The sequence below is a fragment of the Choristoneura fumiferana genome, chromosome 6, assembly GCF_025370935.1.
Source record: "Choristoneura fumiferana chromosome 6, NRCan_CFum_1, whole genome shotgun sequence".
NCBI classification, from domain to species: domain Eukaryota; kingdom Metazoa; phylum Arthropoda; class Insecta; order Lepidoptera; family Tortricidae; genus Choristoneura; species Choristoneura fumiferana.
The window spans coordinates 17182485-17207654 of NC_133477.1; the positions used below are offsets into that span (position 1 = coordinate 17182485).

General features: G+C 39.4%; 1 protein-coding gene across 1 annotated transcript; it reads left to right on the top strand.

Moving 5' to 3' along the window:
• The first annotated feature begins 442 nt into the window (after positions 1–442).
• Positions 443–24696, top strand: LOC141429219 (aconitate hydratase, mitochondrial-like). Its single transcript, XM_074089492.1, has 17 exons — positions 443–652; positions 969–1049; positions 1188–1331; positions 2582–2773; positions 3759–3945; positions 6048–6134; positions 14354–14532; positions 16071–16193; positions 16374–16571; positions 17304–17423; positions 18800–18980; positions 19976–20125; positions 20997–21100; positions 21665–21762; positions 22344–22562; positions 23156–23285; positions 24209–24696. The coding sequence occupies exons 1-17, from the start codon at positions 620–622 to the stop codon at positions 24347–24349; spliced, it is 2367 nt and encodes a 788-aa protein (XP_073945593.1). The 5' UTR covers positions 443–619; the 3' UTR covers positions 24350–24696.
• Positions 24697–25170: the final 474 nt, after the last annotated feature.

Below are 25170 nucleotides of genomic sequence, written 5' to 3' on the forward strand. Positions count from 1 at the left end.
AGCAGAAACTACGAGTATAATATTTTTAAACAGGGAATGAGAGCGGATGAGTCCACGAAACACAGTTATGAAATTATGTATAGTATAAATCAAATTAATATGATGTAGCAAATTACGTTTATTAATATTAATATTGTGTTATTTTGTAAGTACATTGCGTATTAATCTACTTACAAAGTAAACAAAATTATGACACTTCATCTTATCACTTCTTTTATTCATCATCATCATTATTATTACGACTTAGTCTTAGTCTTGTGTAACATTAGCATCAGAGGGAGGACGGTACGATACGAACTTCGATTTTTGAATTTCGTATAGTAGTAGCCCTCCAGATTGTCATAGTTGTATCGCACCGTACTTGTAGACTTATCTCCCTTATTATTGGGTGTTAATTTTATGCTGGCAATCCAAGCGAGACTAGCTGCCAAATTATACAAAACTCATCACAACTGCCAATTCGGCTGAAGCCCTTGTGCGGTTCGTGTTACAATATTCTAGGACTGTTTCTAGCAGTCGTTCGAAACGACCAGATATCTGGTCCGACCCATGTTGCCGTAATTGGTTCAATTTTAAAGTCTTTTATTACTTTCTCACTGGTGTTCGCAAGTCCGCAACCATGGCTCACTGTATGAGAGTTTTGCATGGCCAGGTAAGTCCTTCGAATTTCTCAAAATTTCCACGTCTGGTTTTAATAAAATTCTAAAATTATCACATATATATTATTACAACTCGTCGTATATGTTTACATCGTTATCAGTGTTTTGATTAAGAAATTTTATGGACGCGTATTGCCGTATCTGAATGATAGGTCAGGTCAAGATATAAAATATAACGTAAGGTCAATTAGGGTTATTTGTAGTAAGTGTAAACCGGATTTTACTATTTGAGCCAATATTCAATCTCGTACTACGGATTTTGGTATTTTTTGGGGTAAAAAAAGTGATGCTTAATTTTTGTTTGTTCAGGGTGGCAGGACTAGAACTGTACTCTTGGAGATTCAGCAAAGATGTTTCAGCGTGTCGCCCCTCACAGCCGCGGCGGCCCAGGTACGAAAAACCCCCCAAATACCCTAATTACCACCATTTTCTTTGATAAAACCCCAGTGTTATGTAACCATCATTGACTTGAAATATGGAGTTCATCTATAATTTAAAGTTCTCTAACTTGTTTTATTGGTGTTATAGGTCGCGATGTCGAGGCTGGACAAAGCCCCGCTCCCGTATGCCAAGTTGTCCCAGAATTTGGAAGTTGTAAAGAAGAGGTTAGGCCGTGATATGACCTTGTCTGAGAAAGTGTTGTACTCCCATCTCGATGACCCTAAGGGACAGGTAAGAATATATTAATGAATATTTTACTCATTTTAACCTCATTAAATTGTTGAAGTTTTGAAACACATTGCTAAAAGATGGTGATATGATAAGTAATGATAACGTGTAGTGTAAACAAACAAGATCTTGTATGTGTATGGAATATTTTACCAGTTGATGAATGAAAATTATATTAACCCTTAATAAGGCCCCATTTACTGGAGCATACTACCACAGAATCAAAAGCAGCTATTGAATTCATACCTGGCAAAGGATATTTTTAAAGCTAGTAGTATTTTCAATAATTACAATGGATATTGTAACTTATAATCAGGGATGTAACGGATGTAGCTTTATCGGAACCAAAAGCAGAACCAGATGTTTTCAATTTAGTTTATCGGAACCAGAAACAAAATCAGAACCGAAAACGGAACTGGAACCAGAACCGGAGCCTGAGTGATAAGTGGATGAGATGTAGTGTGCACGTGGCAAGCAGGGTGATGAGCGAATGGCTGGTATAAACCTGTTTGTTTTTGATGTACGCCATTCAAGTTCGGCCGCCACGTCAAGCATTGACATCCAATATAACTTCCGTTTCAAAAGTAATGGAAACAGATGTGTAAAACCTTATAACTAAAACAATAAGGTTGAATTTCCAAGTCAATTTGTGTGGTCGCTAAATCGCCTCTACCTTTTTAAGGGTTAAGATATCTTGAAAACCAGCTTTGTAATAACTGGATGATGCAGTTTAAAAATAATCTGAACTTGGTCCAAGATCAAAATCTAATTAGGTGTGCTAGATACTAGGGATGGGCCGAATATTCATTTTATATTCAGGATTCGGTATATTCGGCAGGTTTACCGAATATTCGTATTTGGCCGAATATTCAGCTAAATCACCTAATGTTTGGCAAAGTGGTACTCTAACTTTTTACTGTATAGAGCCATGCAGACCCAGTGCAGATTAGAAGTTTCACACACACCATTAAAATTCTTTCCAGATGTGTGCTCACAATGTTTTCCTTTACCATAAAGCTAATAATAAATTTGAAATGCAATTTCATTGCAATGAGGGTATTCACAGAGGCGAAATAGAGGTTTGACGTTTACTTGTGATTGGTTAAAAAACTAAACGAGCCAATCGCAAGCAAACGTCAAACGCACCTCACGATACTAACGCCATCTAGCGATATTTCCCCTCTGTGAAAACTCTCTTTCTCATTTCATTAATCATCATCATCAACTTCAATAACACTCGTGTCTTTTATCAGGAAATCGAACGTGGCACCAGCTACCTGCGTCTTCGCCCCGACCGAGTCGCCATGCAGGACGCCACTGCTCAGATGGCCATGCTCCAGTTTATCTCGTCAGGGCTCCCGCGCGTCGCCGTGCCTTCTACCATACACTGCGACCACTTGATTGAGGCCCAGATTGGAGGGGTCAAGGACTTGGCTAGAGCAAAGGTGATGATTTGATTTTCAAATTAGATTAATTAGTTACATGGCGAGGGTGAAAGCAATTATTATTATTATTATTATCTAGACTGGATTAATTTCCCACTGTTGGGCAAAGGCCTCCCCCCCCCCATGTCCTCCATTTCTCCCAATCCAAAGGAGCCTGCTGCCAGTCGTCGAGAAATACCTCTACCTGCGTCTACATCCATCTCGTTCCGCCATCTCCCTCTGGGCTTACCGGCCTTAAGAGTCCCCAGTACGCTCGCGTCCCCATACAAACGTAGTTTCGTTCTAATTTACAAGCAGTATTACGAATCAAAACGCAACTTTGCAACTATAATGGGAAAATGCGATCAGCGGCGAGCGTACTGGCGACTCTTAATCAATTTCGCTATGATTTCTATGGAAAATGTATAAGATGTTAGCATGACATGATTCAGTTTCGATTTAGTTTCCTCAACTGTACCTCTGTTTTCTGTATTGCTTACTATATTGTGGTGTACAATAAACAGTCATTGTATTACATTAATGCTGTGATGCCTGTACCTAATCTTGTGTATGAGCACTAGCGATTTTAAAACATGCTTGTTTTTGCTTACTCAAATATAAAATTACTTTGTAAGAGACAGGGAAAAGTACTCTCTCATATTTAGTTTGCTGATTGAAAGTTAAGGATAAAGGAAAACCAAATCAGACAGAACAACCTTGTCCTCATATGTCACAAAGAATTGTCAGCTTCCCAAATTTTATCAATGAATATACTTGTATGAATATGTATGTAAACTCTTTATTGTACAAAATAAGTAACAAACACTATTGATGATAAGTTGATAAGTATTTCATTCATTAGTAACTAAATTGATTTTAGGTAAATTCATATCAAAATCTGTCAATTACATAATCAGTATTTTTCATAAATGCTACAGTCAAGTGACTCGACAGATACCATCGACTGGTTGACCAGCCTAGCAATATGAAACGTCTGTCTTTTTAGGACATCAACAAAGAAGTTTACAAGTTCCTTGAGACCGCCGGAGCGAAGTACGGCGTCGGTTTCTGGAAGCCTGGCTCCGGCATCATCCATCAGATCATCCTGGAGAACTATGCCTTCCCCGGGCTGCTGATGATCGGCACTGACTCCCACACGCCCAACGGTGGAGGCCTTGGTGGACTTTGCATTGGTAAGTCATCAACATTAGCCATAGGATGTCCACTGTAGGACATAGGCTTCGCCCATATACCTCCAGTTGCATCGGTTGGAAGCAGCCTGTATCCATCTTGAACCTGTGAAGAACCACCACTGTGAAGCATTCGTAAGTCCCCCTCAAAATAGGTAAACCAGCATAAGCTTGTCCGGTGCTGCAATCTTTCTTTGGCAACCAGTTTCCTTTTTTCTAACAAATTCTTTCATGAGTACAAAAGGCTTACTGATACAAGGTTGTTCTATGGGTCGAATTAACGACGATTTAGTTATAATTTCTAATTACAACTTACAAAGAATTCGTTTATAGCGCTCCCTCCGAAACAATGTATTTTTTGGGTTAAAAGATTATTATTATTTATTCTGGTCATCTAGTATTTATGATCTATGCAAAATTTCATGATAAACGGCAACGCAAGATAGGGGAAAAAGAAAATCACATTCGCATTTATAGTATTAATAAGGATGGTTAATTTATACTCGTAAGGCCCGCTTCACATGCACACGGTCACGGTACGGTCGTCGTGCCGTTTTTAAGTAGATATATGTATGAGCTACATAGACAGCTGTCACATGGCACGGTCACGGCACGGTCGCCGTGCCATGTGATAGCTGTCTACTCAAACACGGCACGGCAGCGACCGTGCCGTGACCGTGTGCATGTGAAGCGGGACTAATTACCACTTATTGAGGACTCGAGTCGTAGTCTAGCTAAGGTTAAAAAAAAACATCGCTAACGCTGACTAAGAGGTGAGGGGATAGTTCAATACTTTTCGTTTACCTTCCTAATAATTAAAAAAAGCTTAATCCTGGGTTAACACAGCGCTTGTTGATTCGGGTGTTATTCACGTAATGAGGGTTATCTATTGTTTTTTGTCTTTCCTGATGGCGCCACTGGTGCGTGAGGTTTTTAAGTGTGGCTTTCAAAGTCTTTTATTACGGGCGTGAAAACAAAGTTTAGATTAAAATCATATTTAATACACCTTAAAACCGTACCATAAAAATATCGAGCAACCGCAGTGTTGCGTAGTCCCGTTTTGTTCGGAAAAAAAGGGAGGACAGAAGTTTTCGAAAGACCAAACTGTCTCAAAACACAGACATACCATAATTAATTTCAGGTAATGCAAAATATTCACAAAATTATTCTAATTATAAATAAACCCGCGTAGCTCACCCAAAAACTATGAGATTTGACATTTCGGAGACCTCACGCTACACTAGCGCCTCTAGCGGCGAATTCATATGCGATTCATATGGAAGCAAGCGTCTTATGATAATTTTAATTTGTATATTGTGAGTGTGACCCGGACCTAGTCATTTTGGTCCGAAAATAGTTTAATCTGTACCACATTTATACGCGAATCTTCATTTTGAGAAAACAATTGCGCTCGTGTAATTCAAGCTTTCGGAAACCATCTAAGTACGAAATTAACTTTACTACGCGTGACTAAGGTTGCCGGATCTCTTAAAAAAAAACAGTTTTTTTCCAATAAACAACAAAACCTCTTCTTAATTTTTAAAGATTTTAACGAATGTAATTATCTTTTATAAGGCAAATTAATATCTGACACTAGCCGTTATCCGCGACTCCGTCCGCGCAAAATTCGTTTATCCCTATCCCGCGGGAACTATATAATTTTCCGGCATAAAAGTATCCTATGTCCTTCTACGGGATTTAAACTATCTACACCGAATTTCGTCTGAATCGGTTCAGTGGTTTAGACGTGATGAAGTAACAAATAAACAAACAAACAGACTTACAAACTTTCTCATTTATAATATTAGTGAGATTAATTGTTGAAAATACTAATTGGAAAGGCTGTTATCAGCATAATGTTTATATTATTATGTTTACTAATTGCTTTCCAGTTTTTTTTTGCAGTAAGTCCTAAGGAAGTCTATTCAAAGCGTCTCCTTCTTAGTGTCACTAAATTACTGGAGGTTAACTAACCAGAAACTCCAATGTTTCACCATAACCGAATATTCGGTCAGACATGCAACTGTTTTAACGCAGTAGCAGCTAACACTCATCAACCTTGTTATGTTGTATGAGGTTTATATTAACAGAACTCTTTGTACTAGGTGTCGGTGGTGCCGATGCTGTGGACGTCATGGCTGACATCCCCTGGGAGCTCAAGTGCCCCAAGGTCATCGGTGTCAAGCTGACTGGTAAGTCATTGCATGTTTTCTCTACTAATATATACTCGGTCTAAGAAGCAACTAGTCTAAATAACAAGTGGTCTAAAGTTTGCCGAAGTAGACCAGCTACTTTTTAGACAAAGTGATACTAACCTCCATAGTCCATAGAGTTGTCATAATGACAATAGTAGAGTAAAAAATTCCTGCACAAATTCTGATAGTGCAATACGAAATTCCAATCTCGATAAGGCTACTCGCCAATCGTTCTTATTATCAGTAAATTGTGGCATTCCCATTATATGTATGACTAAAATTGGACCTCGCTACGTTTATTCACATTAATCTATGTCGTCTCGACACCATATCGTCATACGATTATTTTATTACGCCACAGAAAATTCTTTTGGAAAACAACTTTCATCATTGTAAAGTTTTGTTTTGTAATGATGTTTCGACAACTTATCACAGAACATGTTACAGGGACATCACTCCAGACAAAAACAATTGATTAATAATAATATCACACCAAAGGCGTTGCCTTGCCTCTATTGATAACGAGAAAGATAAATCGGTCATGATACCAAAACAGCGTGCGTAAATTAGATTAAAAAAACGAAGCACGTGCTTGTCAGGCCGATTTACTGTCATTCGGTGCAAATGAAAAATCATCCACTTGAATGGACCATTTTGAATTTGGACAAAAATGAATATTAATCAAAGTGAATTTTGTCAAAATGTAATTGTGCTGAAAATTTAATATTATAATTTTTCTGAGTGTACATAAATACAAGTGGCCGTTTTTTTTTTCGGCATACATTTTCGACGATATTCAGGACAATTTTCCTTGTTGATGTATTTCAAATTGTAATTTATCTGATTTGACGTATAAATTCGAGTTGTCCATTTTTCATTGGCACCAAATCACAGTGAATCGTCAGGCCACGTGCAGTGCAGGGTTCCGTAGTAATTTCATCCCTACTTTGAAAAAATTACGTATCTCAAATCAATACGTCAACAAAATTGACCCTTAAAATAATGCTCATAAAGTTCACTCAGTTTTTTTATTTTATAATTTGAGGTATGTACAGCTTTTTAAAAAGTAGTGACGATATAAAATATGGAGAACATCCAATACTAAGTTTTGGTCGACTTAGTTTTTCTTTTAATTTCGTGATACATTTTCGTAGTACATACTACTTAATACTCGTACCTATAGTCGTATTTCCGTGTTTTTTTTTACATAAAACAACCATTTACCAGACGAAGCGTTGGAAAGTCGTCTACTAGGTGGTACTGATAAACTGTCTGTATAAATTTAGTATCTGTGATACCTACCTATCTAGGTATCTATCGTTTCACCCACTTGTGAGAGGATCTAGTTTCAATCTCAGCGCAGCACAATGAAAAAATTGGAGTAACACTGACGATGTTTCAGTACCTATATAGTTCATCTTAATATTCCACCATCCATTGATTCCATTTATTTGACGGATAAATGGGATGCCGTCTCTGTTTGTTTTGTGCGAATAGACGGAGACGGCTTCACATCTATCCGTCAATTAAAATTAATCAATAGGTGGTTAAACAGCCCCTTAATGTCACAATAGGGTGATACATGACAGGCGATGTTTCAAGTGATGAGATTTCAAAATGTGATATTTTCCATTTCTGAAATGTAATATGACATTTTATTACGTGACATTACAAAGCGCTCTTTTGCGCATCCTACAATATGATTTCCGTTTTTACCGCTTCGACTACAGAGCCCTAAAAATGCAGTATTTAGGTGTAAATATAAAGATGGCGCCACGCCAAAACTACGACACGGGTTGTTTATCCTCGCTTTAGACTTTTACTTTATTCTAGGAGTTATTTAAGCGACGCCATACAGGTGACCTTGGCCTTTGGGCTTGAAAAAATGAAGGCGGGACTCTCGAAACTTCACAAACTTGAATAGCATCATCGTCTATCAGTAAGACTGCTGATTAGGTACTGGGGGCTACTACGAAATACCGTCCCTCTCACTCTCGTATTGAATAACATAAGCGTCAGCGGGACGGCAAGAGACGAAGTTCGAATTTTGCACTTCGTAGTATAGGGTCTGAGGCCTTATTTAATTGTCTAACACACTTGGAATCACCATCGTTTTCAGTACTTCTTTCTGTCACATGGTGTCAGACGAGATTAGAAAGAGATGATGAATGCGATCACGAACGTCAGCGCGTAAGACAATACGGCCTCAGGATAAAAGTTTTCGAACCTCTGGAATCAAACTAATTCCAGAAATTATGTCACTAATAAAAAGCTGTGCTACTTATCCCTGAATAGTTAAATGAAATCTTAAGTTTTTTTTTTAAAGTTTTATCCCCAGATGTATCCCCGGTAATCTAGTTGGTAGAAACACCTCTAGCGCGTAAACAACAGGAGTTGTGGGCTCGAATCCGACCGTCATTTTTTCTTTAAAAAAAAAAAGATTGTTTTTTACACAAACGTTTTCTTCAAAAAAATCCTTATGCTCGTGCCACCCAAATGTGTAAAAGAATCTACATAATAATTTCAAGGAAATAACGGACCTATAACAATGTAACGAAGTAAAAATTCTTTTGTTTTCTAATTTCACCAAGGCAGCTCTACTAATTACTTCCCGAAACAATTAGAATCAAATTGTTTTGACAAATTTTGTAAAAATGTTTATAAGGTCAGGAGGCTATTAGGGTGTCTTAAAGTTCCGAAATATTTCAGCAAGTACTTGGGTTAGTTTGACTGAAAACAGCTGTGGTAAATGTTTTTCAATGTTTTTTCATCATACATGCTCGTAAACAGTGTCGTAACATGCAGGCTACCTTAGTTGCAACCCTCCAAATAAAACCCTTGACCTTAATGTGCTTGTCATGAAACCCGTGGTCGGTAAATGAGTCATTGCGCGTACTAATTTTCTTGTCATGAAGCCCAAGGTCGGTAAACGAGTGTGATACTACATGGCGTGCAGGAGCGCGGCGCGCGCACGTCGGGCGCATGGTCAGGCTGGGGGAGGGCGGCGCGGAGGCTGGCGCTGCCAAGAGCGTAGTCAGCGGTATCGGCAATTTTTGAAAAAATATTAGTTTTTCTTTTACAAATATAAAATTTTACTCGCAAATGTGATGAAAAACATTGTATGTCCCACGGGAGGTACTAGAATTACGAACATCGACTCATTAAAGCCCTCAGTCTTCGATTTAAAGCTTCTAATAGACTCTCGTTTGTAATTCCTTATTTACCGCCCTTAATACACATATTGAAACGATGTGAAAAGTCTAACGCATAAAAGACGTGACAACATTTTGAGTCATCTGACAAAGTCATTTGCATATACCACATCTTTGATCCCTTGTGTAGGGAACTGAGCAAGCAAAACACCCAATGAAATGCAACTTACGCGTTTTTTTTTTTTGCAAGTGTAAAAAGTATCAGAGTTATAAGATGAAAGCAGGTACAAAACACGTGCTAGGCTGACCGTCTTCCGGTATCAGACGTCTAGAGTCCGATAATTATCTTTAATAAACATAATTAACCCATTTTCCTCTTAATTATGCTCTATAACTAGTATGTTTTGCATCATTTTGATGACATGCATAATGTGCAGATGCGGAACTAGACAATACTAATGTACTCGTAGTGTTGAACATTATGCGTTTTATAACATAACATTATGCTGAGTGGGGCCCATTTCATACTATTATTATTTTTATTAGCCTATTCTGTCCCACTGCTGACCAAAGGCCTCCCCCGATACTTCCACAGCTCTCTTTCCGCTGCATACAAGGGCCAGTCCTTCAAGAAGTAGTCAGTTCATCCCGCCATATCGCCATTTAGGCCTGCCAGGTCGCCTTTTCGAGTTGGTGGGCATCCACTCGGTGGTTATCTCACTTTATACTATTCGATGTTAATTTTTATTCTTTCCTTCTAATTTATTTTTCTGTGTAATAAATGTTTCTATTTCTTTCTCTAATAAATGTTTCTATTTCTTTCTTTCTCTCTCTCATACAAAGGACACAATTTTAAACAACCTAATTTTATACATATTATCAGAAGTTTACCTTGAAATCGGATATAAACTTCACTAAAAATAAATTGTAATGTCAGAAAGTAGGCCAAAGTCTAAATCTCAATCAAAACGATTTAGAAGAAAAAAATCCTCAACTTTTACTTCCCGCAGAAACTGCGCTTTTTCCCGATAAAAAGTATCCTACGTTAATGAAAGCATAGTGTAGCTTTTTATTAGTGCAAGAATTTTTATTAAAATCAGTTCTGTAGTCCCAAAGATAATATGATTTTGCTCGATTTATTGTTCCTTAGGTACTTTTGATTATGATATAAATTTATCTTTTTTTTATTTGTAGATGATAAAATGATGCGAATGCATAACTTACATACTGGTGAAAACTAAACCTTTAAATATATAAGACCACAGTTGAATAATAGTTAGTGAAGTGTAACTGGACACCAAAATAACGCTTCTGTTCCAATTACCTTCCTATTAATCTAAAGATGACATATCAAGTAACTTGTATTCCACACCCTAGAATGACCCTTAATGCTACAGATATAATGGCGATTTTCACACCCATCGCGAGTGATTATGTCACGCGACTTTGATACTCTAGCTAGATCGTCTATTTTCATCGCGATGTACGAGCTACGTCTCGACATTCCTATCATTGACAGTTTCGTACATTTTATGTATATAGCGTTGTTAAACAATTCGCCTTTCAATTCGCCAAATATACACAAAATCTAGTCAGATTGAATAAAATGATGTCTGCTCCTCAATCCTGTACTGTATGGGAATTAACAGAATGATGCTCTTACGTCCGAAAGGCGACTTAACTCGGCTATGCAAAGCCGGTAGACTAGTTAATATTATATATTGTACTTATACAAATACGTAATGAATATTCGTCGGGTCACTTTTTACTCTCAAACTTAATAAGAAAATTTTATATTTGCAATATCTCATGTATAGTAAGTATGATTCCGAAAGTAGGTATGACTGTAACAGCCTCTACATGTTCTCACTAAACTAAATAAATTTCGAAAAACTCGCGAGATGCGAGTCCGAATTTGACCCCTCGATCCTCTGCTTGAGAGGCCATAGGTCAGACCAATAAGTTTACCACGGGCTAGTCTCTATACAAAACTTTATGAAAGGGCAGTCAGTAGCGGCATTATGGTAGGGCGCGGTGGGGCGACCGCCCAGGGCGCCGGACTTTAAAGGGGCGCCTGAAGCTTAAACTTTCTAGAAAATTCCCAAAAGTTTGGGGCGCCGTGGAAATCTCGAACAGGGCGCTGGAAGTGCTAAAACCGGCACTGAGGGCAGTCGAGTTGGTGCCAGTTAGCGGGTAAGACCCTCAGGAGGGCTACTACGAAATTCGAAAATAGAAGTACGTATCGTACCGTCCCTCTCACTCTCGTATTAAATAATATTAGCGTCAGCGGGACGGCAAGATACGAAGTTTGAATTTTTGCACTTCGTAGGATAGAGCCAGGAGGCTGTTATTTCTGCTTCGCACTTGTCTCAGCAGCGTAGCAGCAGATTGATTCAACTTTTACCAGGCCACGGTACTGCTGTATTGTATAGGTATTGATGATTTTTTGGTCGATTTAACCTCTGCCCATCGATATAGGATAGGACCGTCACATGATGAGTCTTTTATGAAAAGATTAATTAACTTGGCAAGGGTATTGGTTTTGTTGACTGTTCTCGTTAGACATTGGACTTCGAATTGCTCAATAGTTGTAAATAGTGAAAAACATGTTTACCGTTACCAATTGCTTATGACGATTATTTTATTGCAGGTATTAAAAACCATGCATACATAAACATAAACATCACGCCTGTATTCCCAAATGGGGTAGGCAAAGCACACGAAACGTTACGGCTTCGGAGCCACTTCTGGCAATTTTAGGTTTAAAAACTATGCAAACTATAATATTTGCTTCAGATAACTTATCAAAATATTTTGAATGAACTAAAAGAATTTCTTTGCTCATCCGCGACCTTATGATAGCTAAGCTTATGCGTATTTAGCGTATGTATGTATATGTAGGTCAGACAGGTCGCAGTTTTAATGCAAGATTTAGAGCATGTTTCGGCATATAGGAATGAGCATCCAGACAGATCAAATTTTGCCAAGCATTTGTTAGAATCAATGGTGTGTGTTATTACAGTGTGGAGGTGGAGGAATTGCATGAACACGCATATCTTGCATAAGCCTAGCTATCATAGTCGCGGGTGAGCAAGAAATTATTTTAATTCATTGATATGGACCTCCGCAAAGTAACGCCTGATTCAAAAAAATATTTAAAATATTTTGATTTTATCACCGTGCTTTGATTGAAGTTTCCTCTAATCACAACTAAGTTTTTACACTACGTCATTGGAATATAATTATGATTCAACGATTTTAATATTAGGTGGAATTTAAATGAAATAAATGTTCTAAGACGTTCTGTTATAGACATGCTTTACAAATAAGGATGGAACTAAGCCATAATACTCGAAACGAATGGGCCTGTGTTAACCACGATTTCATTATACTTTAACCCACAGTCCACCCGCGTTAGTAATACCTACCTTTAGGAGAAACATTTAAAATTAGAGTATTCTAACAATATAGGTATCAAATGAAAGCTTATAATAAAATTAGCTCATTCTAAATTGTGATAATATTTTAAAAATAACAGGTTTTGGACCACTACACTTTTTTTGTCTCTTTTAGGCTGTCGAGTTTTTTTTTTTTTGCTCACCTGTAGAGATCCTATCTTCTATGTATATGCAATCTATAAAACAGTTTATAAAATGTTTTGTCATTTGCAAGCAAGCAGATATTTAGATGGACATTCATGATCAGAGCGTATCCAATTATCTTAACATGATATAAAAGGTAAACGCATTGTGAGTAGCAGATAACAAAAAGCCTAATGTTAATAACCGTGACTTGTTTAAACGTTTTATTTTTATTTCACAATGACTTTAAGTTATCGTGACTTACAATGTTGATGTTTCCTCTCCTTATCGTTGAATACGGGACGTCCTATTTATTTTAATTTTTATTTGTAACATTTTGGTAAAGTAAGTATACAATAAATCGCTGGGTGAATGTTATAGTTATTTTGACTTATATTATAAATGCAACTTTTGAATTCACCCAGTGAAATGAGCTATCATTTAGGCCGTATTGACCACCATCTCTTTCTACCCTCATCTTATACCGTATGACAGAAAGAAGTAGTGAAAACGATTGTGATTTCAAGTGTGTTAAACAACAAGGCCTCAAAGGCCATATTGTCTAACGCACTCACGTTCGCGATCGCATTCACCATCTCTTTCTACTATGATCTTCTGCAGTGTGACAGAGTGAAGAGAAGTGCTGAAAACGATTGTGTTTCCAAGTGTGTTAGACATATAGGCCTCTGAGGCTGTATTGCCTAAAGTTTCTGACGCTCACGATGGCAATCAAATGACAGATTTCGCATGCAAGAACTGTCATTTGATTGCGATCGCGAGCGTCAGCAGGGCTACTACGAAACTCACCACCATCTTGCTCGCTAATCCTGCCGTGAAGCAGCAGTGCTTGCACTGTTGTGTTTCGGCGTGAAGAGTAAGACAGCCGGTGAAATTACTGGCACTTGTGGTATCCCATCTTAGGCCTCTAGGTTGGCTGCAATACCCCTGATGTAAAAAAAAACTCGAAACTCGAAGTTCGTTTCGGGCGGTCCCTCTGACACTTATACTGTTTAACCTGTCCTCTAGAGGCACAAATTTGTGCCCAAATTCCTTTGATCCTGTTATCCTGGAGATGACAGAGAGAGCGAGAGGGACGGTACGATACGAACTTCGAGTTTCGTAGTAGCCCTGCAGAAACAATAGGCATTAAGGCCTCTGGTTATAAGTTAATTCCAAACGTGACACAAATGTCAACTGGACCTCACGACACGACACTAACGCCATCTAGCATATATATTACAGATCGATTCACAAAAGCTGGCATGAATGGATTGAATGAGTGAATGAAAGTATATCTCTGTGTTTGACCCAAGTTTTACCAATTTGAATACATGTGTGTGCAACACATGAAAATGTCATTTTAATACAAAAATGTCTAAGTGACATTACTTTCGTTAAATCCATACGTGCCAGCCAGCTTTTGCGAATCGAACTGTACGCATATTACACCTGTCAGAAAATACTCATTGCTGAATTGTTATAGGCAAGCTGTCAGGCTGGACCAGCCCCAAGGACATCATCCTGAAGGTCGCCGGCATCCTGACGGTCAAGGGCGGCACCGGGGCCATCGTGGAGTACCACGGGCCCGGAGTAGACTCCATCTCCTGCACCGGCATGGCCACTATCTGCAACATGGGGGCTGAGATCGGAGCCACCACCAGCGTGAGTTCACCATATGATTATTAAATAAAATAAAATAAAAAATATTTATTTCACATGCGATGATATCGTGTTAGTAATAAAAACAGAAGCTATAACTTACAGAATAGATGTTGTATACATATACAATCAAAGAAGTTATTAATGTGACTGCCCCATACCGATGCCCACCTAGTACATTAACATAGTGGCATACCGATGCCCAAGTACATTAACATAGGGCAATCAAGACGTCCAGCCAAAATGTTCAGAATATATTCCTCACTCATCTTAGCAACGACCCAACAGTTCGATTATCAGAAAAAATTGGACACGTGTGTTCTTTTTCGACAATCAAACAAAAACTGACTTGAAAGAAAAAGCGCGTCAAATTTCGGCGCATGGGCACGCGAAACTAACTGGCTATCCATACTAATATTATAAATGCGAAAGTGTGTTTGTGTGTTTGTCCGTCTATCACGCCGTAACGGAGCTACGGATCGACGTGATTTTTGGCATAGAGATAGTTTATGGGCCCGAGAGTGACATAGGCTACTTTTTATCCCGGAAAAATGCACAGTTCCCGAGGGAACAGCGCGCGATAATACCACGCGGGCGGAGCCGCGGGCAAAAGCTAGTATCTTTATAATTTTTTGTTTGATTGACAAAAATGTATATTAGAGGGGTATGTTCCCTTTAATAATTAACATCGATTAAAGATTATTATCTTATCATAATAATATCAATTTATCAAAAAAAGACAGCCAAGACATTGATTAAGTTTTACTTCACAGCCAAGCGCCATGAGAATAGTCAGTGAACTGCAGCATGATAATGACAATTTAATCATATCTTGATAAGGGAATGCGGCATGCATTTACGTAACTACTGTTTTACACATCAATTCATTTAAATATAATGTTTATACAAAGATGTAGACGTCACAGACAGGTGACCGAAGGGCTGGCAGCTTCCTCTGACAAAGAATTGGCTTAGCTATTTAAAGAGAAAATGCTGCCAGCATCATCGGGATCTTGCCTAAGGGAGCTTGTTTTAGTTAAGTGATTAGTTTTCGTTTTTAACCCCCGGCGAAAAAAGAGGGATGTTATAATTTTGACCACTATGTGTGTGTGTCCGACCGACCGATTAGAATGCGGTTTTCTATAATAATAATAATATCATTTATTTGCATTGAATTGGTAAAAATCAGGTGCTTAAGATAATTATAAGTATAAAGAACGGCCACCCAGCCATTTCTGGCATACAAATTTTATTTGAAAGCAGGTTTTCTAGCGATGGCTCTTGACATGTTTCATCTAGTTTTATGTAAATAATTTTAAATTAATTTGAAATAATGAATATAAAAATACAAGTTAACAACTCCCATACAGAAAATAATTAACAAAACTAATGACTGATGCATGTTATTTTCATATTTGTGTGAAGTGTATTCAAATAACACATATACTTTAATTTCTGATTGAATCCATTCTTGCCGGCTATTATTAATTGACCTGTACGTACAAACCATTTAAAGATTGAACTGACGTTTGTTTGGCCAGGTGTTCCCTTACAACGCCCGCATGGAGGCTTACCTCAAGTCGACCGGCCGCCACGACATCGCCGCCGCCGCCAACGCTTCCAAACACCTGCTGACTCCCGATGCCAAGGCGCCCTATGACGAGGTGAGTACATTTTCAGGAAATTTTAAATGGCCATCCCGTAGAACTCTATAGATTAGGTAAGTTTATTTTATAACGACCAGGAATTATTTATAGTTTTCAAGAAAAAAGAGACGTTATTGCAAACATTACACTATGGATTTTAATATAGACCTTATAAACCATATCATCCTTTGTCATCAGCTGATCGAGCTTGACCTGAACAAGCTCGAGCCTCACGTGAACGGCCCGTTCACCCCCGACCTGGCCAGCCCCATTTCCAAGCTGGGCGAGGTGGCTAAGAAGGCCGACTGGCCGCTCGACATCAAGGTCGGCCTTATAGGCTCCTGCACTAACTCCTCCTACGAGGATATGGGACGCTGCGCCAGCATCGTCAAGGAGGTACGTTTACAATTAATACGAGTGCATCCCTTGTACAGTCGAACAAGCTGATTGAATTTCACTATGATCTCCTTGACAGAAGGATGTGAACCATGTCAACAACTGTCATTCTTGTAAAATTGTTAGTAGTTACTGTAAGGTCCAAGTGATACAGTTGGTTTTTTATTGCTATACATCTTAATCCTGCCACAAGTTTTCTTTATTTAAGTAAGACAGCTGAATTACCACTGAATTCCATTTCAAAAATGTGCAATAAATCCCCTGTTCAGAGGATCTCTTAAGGAGATCCACTTCGCCATCCAGTCGTACGTACGTCTGTTTCTCTTGTTATATCTGTTATTTTTTTGTGTTTTGTGTACTCATTCTCATTCATTGTGTGTCTGCATTCGAAGAGGACTTTTTACTATCGCCATTTTGAATCCTAGGCGTCACAGGTGGTGCTATCTAACAGTGTTAAGCGGAGCCATTTGTACATTATTCGCTATGGAACCATAAGCGAGGAGTACTATTTAATGGGACTATATAATTATATTAATTCGCATAACGTTATTTCGCATAATTGTTTATTCGTATAACATTTATTATTATTATGCCAGTTCAATGTTATGCACAATTATGTTATTCGAATTCATATTATGACAGGGCACCCCTATGTAATACTATAGATGGCGTTACCAGTGACAGCTTACGCTTGACAGAAGCGAAAATAAACCTACCCTTGAATGTATCCAGGCCCTGAAGCACGGCGTCAAGTCCAAGGTGCCGTTCAACGTGACGCCCGGCTCCGAGCAGGTGCGCGCCACCATCGAGCGGGACGGCATCGCGCAGACGCTCCGCGACTTCGGCGGCACTGTGAGTACACAACTATGATGCCGCATTTACACTCGCGTACGAGGCGCGAGACGAGCGTGACCAGACGCGCGCGCCTCGCCTCGCCCCTCGCAGCGCTCGCGTACGAAGCGCTTTTGGGCACGAGTCAATGGAATGTACAGGAAGCTCATTTACCATCAATGAGGGCTATCGTTTTTTGTCTCACTAGATGGCGCACTGTTGCGTGAGGTTTTTAAGTATGGCTTTCAAAGTCTGTTATTATGGGCGTCAAAACAAAGTTTAGATTAAAATCATATTTAATACACCTTAAAACCGTACCATAAAAATATCGAGCAAGCCACAAGGGAGGACAAAGGTTTCCGAAAAACAAAACTGTCTCAAAACACAGACATTCATTGCCCCCGAACGCATATTTGCCATAATTAATTTCAGGTATTGCAAAATATTCACAAAATTATTCTGATTATAAATAAACCCGCGTAGCTCACCCAAAAACTATGAGATTTGACATTTCGGAGACCTCACGCTACACTAGCGCCTCTAGTGGCGAATTCATACGCGATAGCCCTCATTACGCGACCCGCGGGCCAAGATTCGAGACGAGGCGAAAGTGTAAATCCCGCATAATGAGAGTTTATGTGAGAGGCTAGTTTACGACAGTATAGTGAGGTCCGTTTGCCAACTTGGACACTTGTTTAAGATTGGTTAAATAGGGAATATCCATGGAACACAAATTTTCTCTTAAATAATTTAACATTAAAACTGGAAAATAAAACGAATAACGTAAACCTCATGTCTGTTGAAAAATGAGCAAGATATGAGCGATTGAAGTTTGCATGCCATCACTATCTTGAAAAATGAAATTTAGTATGAACTTTCTATGTCCGTCGTAGCATAATGACGTCAAAGTCTATGACGGTTTGAATGGCAGTTTAAAACGTCCATATCTTCGTTTTTTTTTAATACATATATTCTAATAAATAATAGGGTATATTTATATTCATTTTTTTATGCAGCTTGATGGTGCTCGTTGATGTTAAAGTTGTCAAACACGGAAACTATGCTAGCGCCAACTGGTTCGTCACAGACACTCATTAACTTGCTGCATTTTGATACCACCCGTGGCGATTCAGGTTAAAATCCATATCCATACTATAAATGCGAAAGTGTGTGTGTTTGTATGTTTGTCCATCTTTCACATCGAAATGGAGCGACAGATCGACGTAATTTTTGGCATAGGGATAGTTTATGAGCCAGAGAGTGACACAGGCTTCTTTTTAACCTCGGAAAAATGCACAGTTCCTGAGGGAACAGCGCGCTATAACCGAATTCCACGCGGGCGAAGCCGCGGGCAAAAGCTAGTATTTACTAATATCTCGTTTAACAACTTCTCATAGGTGCTAGCCAACGCGTGTGGCCCCTGCATCGGCCAATGGGACCGCAAGGACGTAAAGAAGGGCGAAAAGAACACCATCGTCACCTCTTACAACCGCAACTTCACCGGCCGCAACGACGCCAACCCCGCCACGCACTGCTTCGTGACCAGCCCTGAGCTTGTCACCGCTCTGTCACTTGCTGGTAAGTCTACCAATTCTTTTGTCTTCTAAGGTCCATTTTTTTTTATATTACGTATACACTTAAAAAAATACATAACATTTCCTTTTTCATTTAAATTCATTCAAAAATCTTTAGGTTCACATCAAGGCTCTCCTAAAGAAAAGTAACTTTTATCTCCCTGAAGAGAGGGAGCACAAGTAACAGCTGTTCAAGAGCTTCAAGGCTTTATAGTTGCAAAGATTGCAAATGGAATTTTTTGAATTTGATAATTGTAAAGCAACAATAATATTTCTATGCTGGTTGGTTTACAATAAATTTAGCGGGATTTTTTTTTTTTTTTCTTAATTGCTCACTGTGAATTTTTAATTATCGATAGCCATTTTTTTCTTCATCTTGGGCCAACATAACGCTTGAATCCCTCATCACGCTCAGAAACTAGCAGAATCCTTCGCGCGTTATGAATCATACTTCTACACCCTTCGCCGTTAATAACCTCTCCGATCAAACCTCAATTAACTTTTATATAAATAATTAAATTCATAAAAAGCATCCAAACAACAATTATTTTTATATAAATGATTTAAATTTTCAAAAGTTTATTAATAAAAAAAACTCAGCTTAGGTTATCTAAATAATATCATGGGAAGCAAGTAAAGCTTATGTTATGGGTACTGCAACGGATAAACACACTTAAACACCCAAGACTCGGAAACATTTGTATTTTTCGTACAAATATCCGCCTTGACCCGGGATCGAACCCGGGAACTCTAGCTTCGTAGTCAGGTTCTCTAACCACCGGGTTATACAGTCGTTCATTCATTTGAAAAAATGCTTTTTTCTCGGAAATCAACCATAACAACCTTACTTTGGACTAGGTCAATTGGTGTCAAGTGTCCCATAATATTTATATATTTTGTCTATGATTTTTTTAAACTTTATGTAATTTAATTTTATACATCCCCGTAAAAAATGTCACTAACCCTTGCTTAACCTAATGAATTTGCCGTTGTTTCTAGGGCGTCTGGACTTCAATCCGCTGACGGACTCTCTGACCGGCGCGGACGGCAAGCAGTTCAAGCTGTCCGACCCGTTCGGAGACGAGCTGCCCGCCAAGGGCTTCGACCCCGGCCAGGACACCTACGAACACCCGCCCGCTGACGGCAGCAGTGAGTACAATGTGCCAGTCGCATGTTAAAACTAAACTACGGTGAGGCTTCTATACCCTCAGGACACTCGGAGCACTTGCCCAGAGCCAGAGCTCCGCGAATGATTATTATTATTTGCCTATTCTGTCCCACTGCTGAGCAAAGGCCTCGCCCCGATACTTCCACTGCTCTCTGTCCACTGCATAAAAGGACCCAGTGCTTCAATAATTAGTCCAGTCCAGTTCATCTTAAACGATGGGGCCCAAAAAAAACTTTCGGAATACAAACTGCAATATTTTACTAAACAAATGAATCGTTTCTATTGGTTGATGAAAAACACATTCCTTGCATGACATCCTCGAACATCTCTGGTGCAAACGCAGCCTAATGAGGGCTATCGTTTTTTGTCTCACTAGATGGCGCACTGTTGCGTGAGGTTTTTAAGTATGGCTTTCAAAGTCTGTTATTATGGGCGTCAAAACAAAGTTTAGATTAAAATCATATTTAATACACCTTAAAACCGTACCATAAAAATATCGAGCATGCCACAGTGTTGCATAGTCCCCGTTTTGTTCGAAAAAAAGGGAGGACAAAGGTTTCCGAAAGACAAAACTGTCTCAAAACACAGACATTCATTGCCCCGGAACGCATATTTGCCATAATTAACTTCAGATATTGCAAAATATTCACAAAATTATTCTAATTAGAAATAAACCCGCGTAGCTCACCCAAAAACTATGAGATTTGACTTTTCGGAGACCTCACGCTACACTAGCGCCTCTAGTGGCGAATTCATACGCGATAGCCCTCATTCTACTGCTTTCCAGCAGTGTACTCGCCTGCTCGTTTGGCCCTATTATATTTATAGAAAAAAATGTTTTTCCGTCTCCAGAGGTGCAAGTGGACGTATCGCCCAGCTCCGACCGTCTGCAGCTGCTCGCTCCCTTCGACAAATGGGACGGCAAGGACCTGAGCGAGCTCACCATCCTCATTAAGGTAGGTAATTACCGAGCAGTGGCGTGGTACAGTCGCCGGAAGGAGTAAAACTGTTTCGTGAGAGCTCACAAACAAGATGCTATCGGATATAGTGGGTGCAAAAATCGCACGGCTTTTTTTCTAAAGCGTTCAGATGTTTTACGCGATAAACGCTGCGTTAAACGGAATGCGTTTGACGCACATCAATTTTCATCACATAATTTAATTACCAAAATTTCCTATATTTCTTGTGAAAATTTCCGAAACCTTGCCTAACTGTTTGGAAGCACGTCTGTAATTGTGATTGGTTAGATTAGATGTGCGTCAAAGCGAGTGGGATCTGGCGCTGCCAAGAGCGCAGTCAGCGGTATCGGCAATTTATGAAAGAATATTAGTTTTTCTTTTACAAATATACAATTTTACTCGCAAATGTGATGAAAAACATTGTATGTCGCACGGGCGGTACTAGAATTACGAACATCGACTCATTAAAGCCCTCAGTCTTCGACTTCGGGCTCCTAATAGACTCTCGTTCGTAATTCCTTATTTACCGCCCTTAAGACACAATGTACTATTTACTTACAGGTAAAGGGCAAGTGCACGACCGACCACATCTCCGCGGCTGGACCGTGGCTCAAATACCGCGGCCATCTCGACAACATCTCCAACAACATGTTCATCACGTGAGTATCGCCGACCTTTGACAAGACAAAGATTGGATACGTTAGGTTTGAGCATAAATAATTGATGTGTTAACCTAACCTAACCCAGGTTAGGTTTATTTTGTAAAATCATAGTAGAAAGAGGAGTCTACTCGTGACCACGGCCACTAATGTGGCCGAAACATCATGGTTTATGTAATATAGATTTGTAATGGTAACAGGGTGGTAGCTCCATACAAATATTAACAGTGTTCTGCGCAAAATTTCATAATGACCCAATTATCATTACACACCCGTACCTACCGTAAATATATTAGATTTTACCGCTCTACTGTGCCGATTTATGCCGGCCTGTTTATGTGCACAACCTATAAAAATTCGACTTTCTTTGTCTTTTTTCGACGTCGTGTTCGTCGGGTTCCGGGGCACCATGCCACAGATGAATGCGACGTCGGGGACGGTGACTCAACGGGTTCACGCTTGTGTCACCAAATTAAATAGTTTTAAATATTATTGATTATAAATATGTATGTTAGCCTGTAAGGTATTTATTGTATGGGCCAAGTTGCCCGAAATAAATGAATTTATTATTAACTCCCCAGCGCCACGAACGCCGAAAACGGCGAACTGAACAAGGTCCGCAACCTGAAGACCGGCGAGTGGGGCCCTGTCCCGGCCACCGCGCGCGCTTACAAGGCGGCCGGTATCAGCTGGTGCGTCATCGGCGACGAGAACTACGGCGAGGGCTCCTCGCGGGAGCACGCCGCGCTCGAGCCGCGCCATCTGGGGGGACGCGCCATCATCGTCAAGAGCTTCGCTAGGTGAGATGCCATGAACAGACTTTGAACAAAATAGAGACGGCATCACATTTATCCGTCAAATAAAACTAATCAATGGGTGGTGAAACAGCCCCTAACTGTAGTTCCTAAGCGAGCCCTGATTCGATGCGTTTGGTGTCAGCTAAGGTAAGAAGCTCCCTCAACATTTTAAGAAAACGCTCACCTCATCGGCATTTATTAATTACGCGAGGCGATTTTTAACCTCCTCGCCACTTGGCGAGATATAATATGACTTTGCAAAACGCATTTTTGTAATGTATTTTTTTTACACTTTTTCTCGCGGAAAAAATATTACGTGTTATTTGCCGAGACCACCCTCTCCCCTTAACAAGTGTCCCGTAAATACTCCTACTCTACTTTCGACAGAATATTGTATGAACAGAATAAGAATGTGATTCTTTTATTTCATTCCAACTAAACCCTGTGAACATTCATATAAATGAACCGCCTGTTTATCACCTTTAGGCCTACGCTTCCAAATACTAGCTCCCTATCAATAACCCAAGGAACCATCTACAACTCAACCCCGCCCCGCTGAACGGTTCAACAATACAATGAATTATTCTCTATTCCAGGATCCACGAGACCAACCTGAAGAAGCAGGGTATGCTCCCTCTGACCTTCGCCGACGCCGCAGACTACGACAAAATCAAGCCTGATGACAAGATTTCACTGCTCGGACTTAAGGACCTCGCACCTGGCAAGGTATGTCGCAAGATTGACCACTGGTTTAAATACTCTCGACAAACCTTCACCTGCGTACAGATAGTTCAACTCAGTTGTGCGCGCGGCCCTATGTGTGCGTGCGCTTGTAAATATACAACTTTCACGTGACGCGGCAGTCGTCGTCCGAGCAAGACTTGTTCTTATCGCTTTACCCACACATAAGGCCGCGCGCACAACTGAGTTGAACTATCTGTACAAGCTGTTAAACCGGGTCTACACTGAGCGAGCCGCCTCGCTCGGCAAGCGCATGATTTTGTTCGACACAGGGCTCTAAAACGCAACGAAAATGGCTGCTGCGCGACGCGGTTCGCTTAATGGAGGCTTTAGATCCGGCAGTGGAATTAAAATTCTAAGATTGTAATTAATTTTCATTGAAAACTTCCTAAAATGGCATCTTAGTGTTCATTTACGTTGCGTGAAAAAAGCAGTGCCAAATTTCATGTCTCTTAGACTTAGCAGTTAAGATTTTGGAATTATACATAGATCCCGTTGGTATATTGGGATAAAAATTAGCTTATATGTTATTCCAAAGATCTAGCTATTTATACAAGTACACCACATTCCATCTAAAGCTGTAGCGGTTTTAATTTTGAGTAACAAACGCACGCACTCGCAAATTTTCGCATTTATATTAGTAGGATATATTTTGTGAAACCTCGTACTTACTGAATTGAAAAGCAGAGCTAGATTATCTCGTGACTTTGGAAGAAACAAAAATGGCTTTACCCCGTGGGAATTTAAAAAAATATATTTTTAGTGCACTTCAATGATGCTCAAGGAATGTCTGCCACATGCCACATTTCAAGTTCTAGCTCCAATGCTTTAGGCTGTTATCTGTAAGTCGCTTATTTGACTATTTGACACATGTATAGATTTATTTATGTTGTTGTATTGTTTCACAGCCCGTGGACTGCGAAATCAAGCACAAAGACGGCAAGACCGAACGCATCAAGCTGAACCACTCACTCAACGGGCAACAGATCACGTGGTTCCGTGCCGGCTCCGCGCTCAACAGAATGAAGGAGATCGCTGCCAACAAGTGAACCACTTGTATACCTTGTTCACTACATCGGTAGCGTCTGAGCCATAAATCAATTAGTTGTATTTCGTAACTTAACACCAGTGCGAACTTATGTTACCAATTACCATCTAGCTCTAGCGTATACTAGACAAATTAAATTAAATTTTCTTCTCAAGTTCGAGCATGCGATAACGTGCGGCAGTGATGAATCTTATTATTAGCTTAGTAAAATAATAAATAGATGAATTAGTGATTAAGTCTTAACTTTTTTTCTTTGAATGTATTATTTTAAATCAGCGATTTAAGTTTTTTTTAATTATTTATGTAAATAATGATATTTACCAAAACAATAAATAAATTTACATATTACCTGGCTGTTTTGCTTTATCCAAAGTCCACTTCCTTTACTTTTGCAATTTTGATGAGAGCACTGGCATATACGTGGACATTGGTCTCTCGGTGATCAGAATTATTGCAATTGTATACATGTGCATTTACTATTAATCAGTCTGATATTTTCTTCAGTCACTATACTTGGAATTGATATCTGAACAATCATGGTGATTTTGATGAGTGATAGTAGTAGATACGTAGCAGCACCTTGACGTGGACGCAGGTTCGTTCCTTTCTATGCAGAATGCACGCTCCACAATTGCGTCATGATCATGGGTTGCGATCTACGCGGAGCCTAATTCAGTGTAAATAACAGGAAGGAAAACACTGCGAGGAAACCTGTCTAAACCTGACACCTATCTTGGTTATTGGTCATCCCAGCCTATATACTACTTTATACTTATTATTTGTTATGTACCTATGTAGAATTTGTAAACTATTAAATAAATA

Coding starts and splice junctions, on each gene's coding strand:
- LOC141429219 (XM_074089492.1), top strand. CDS start 620: ATGGCTCACTGTATGAGAGTTTTGCATGGCCAG. Junction 2,774..3,758: donor AGGACTTGGCTAGAGCAAAG/GTGATGATTTGA, acceptor CTGTCTTTTTAG/GACATCAACAAAGAAGTTTA. Junction 22,563..23,155: donor ATCGTCAAGAGCTTCGCTAG/GTGAGATGCCAT, acceptor TCTCTATTCCAG/GATCCACGAGACCAACCTGA.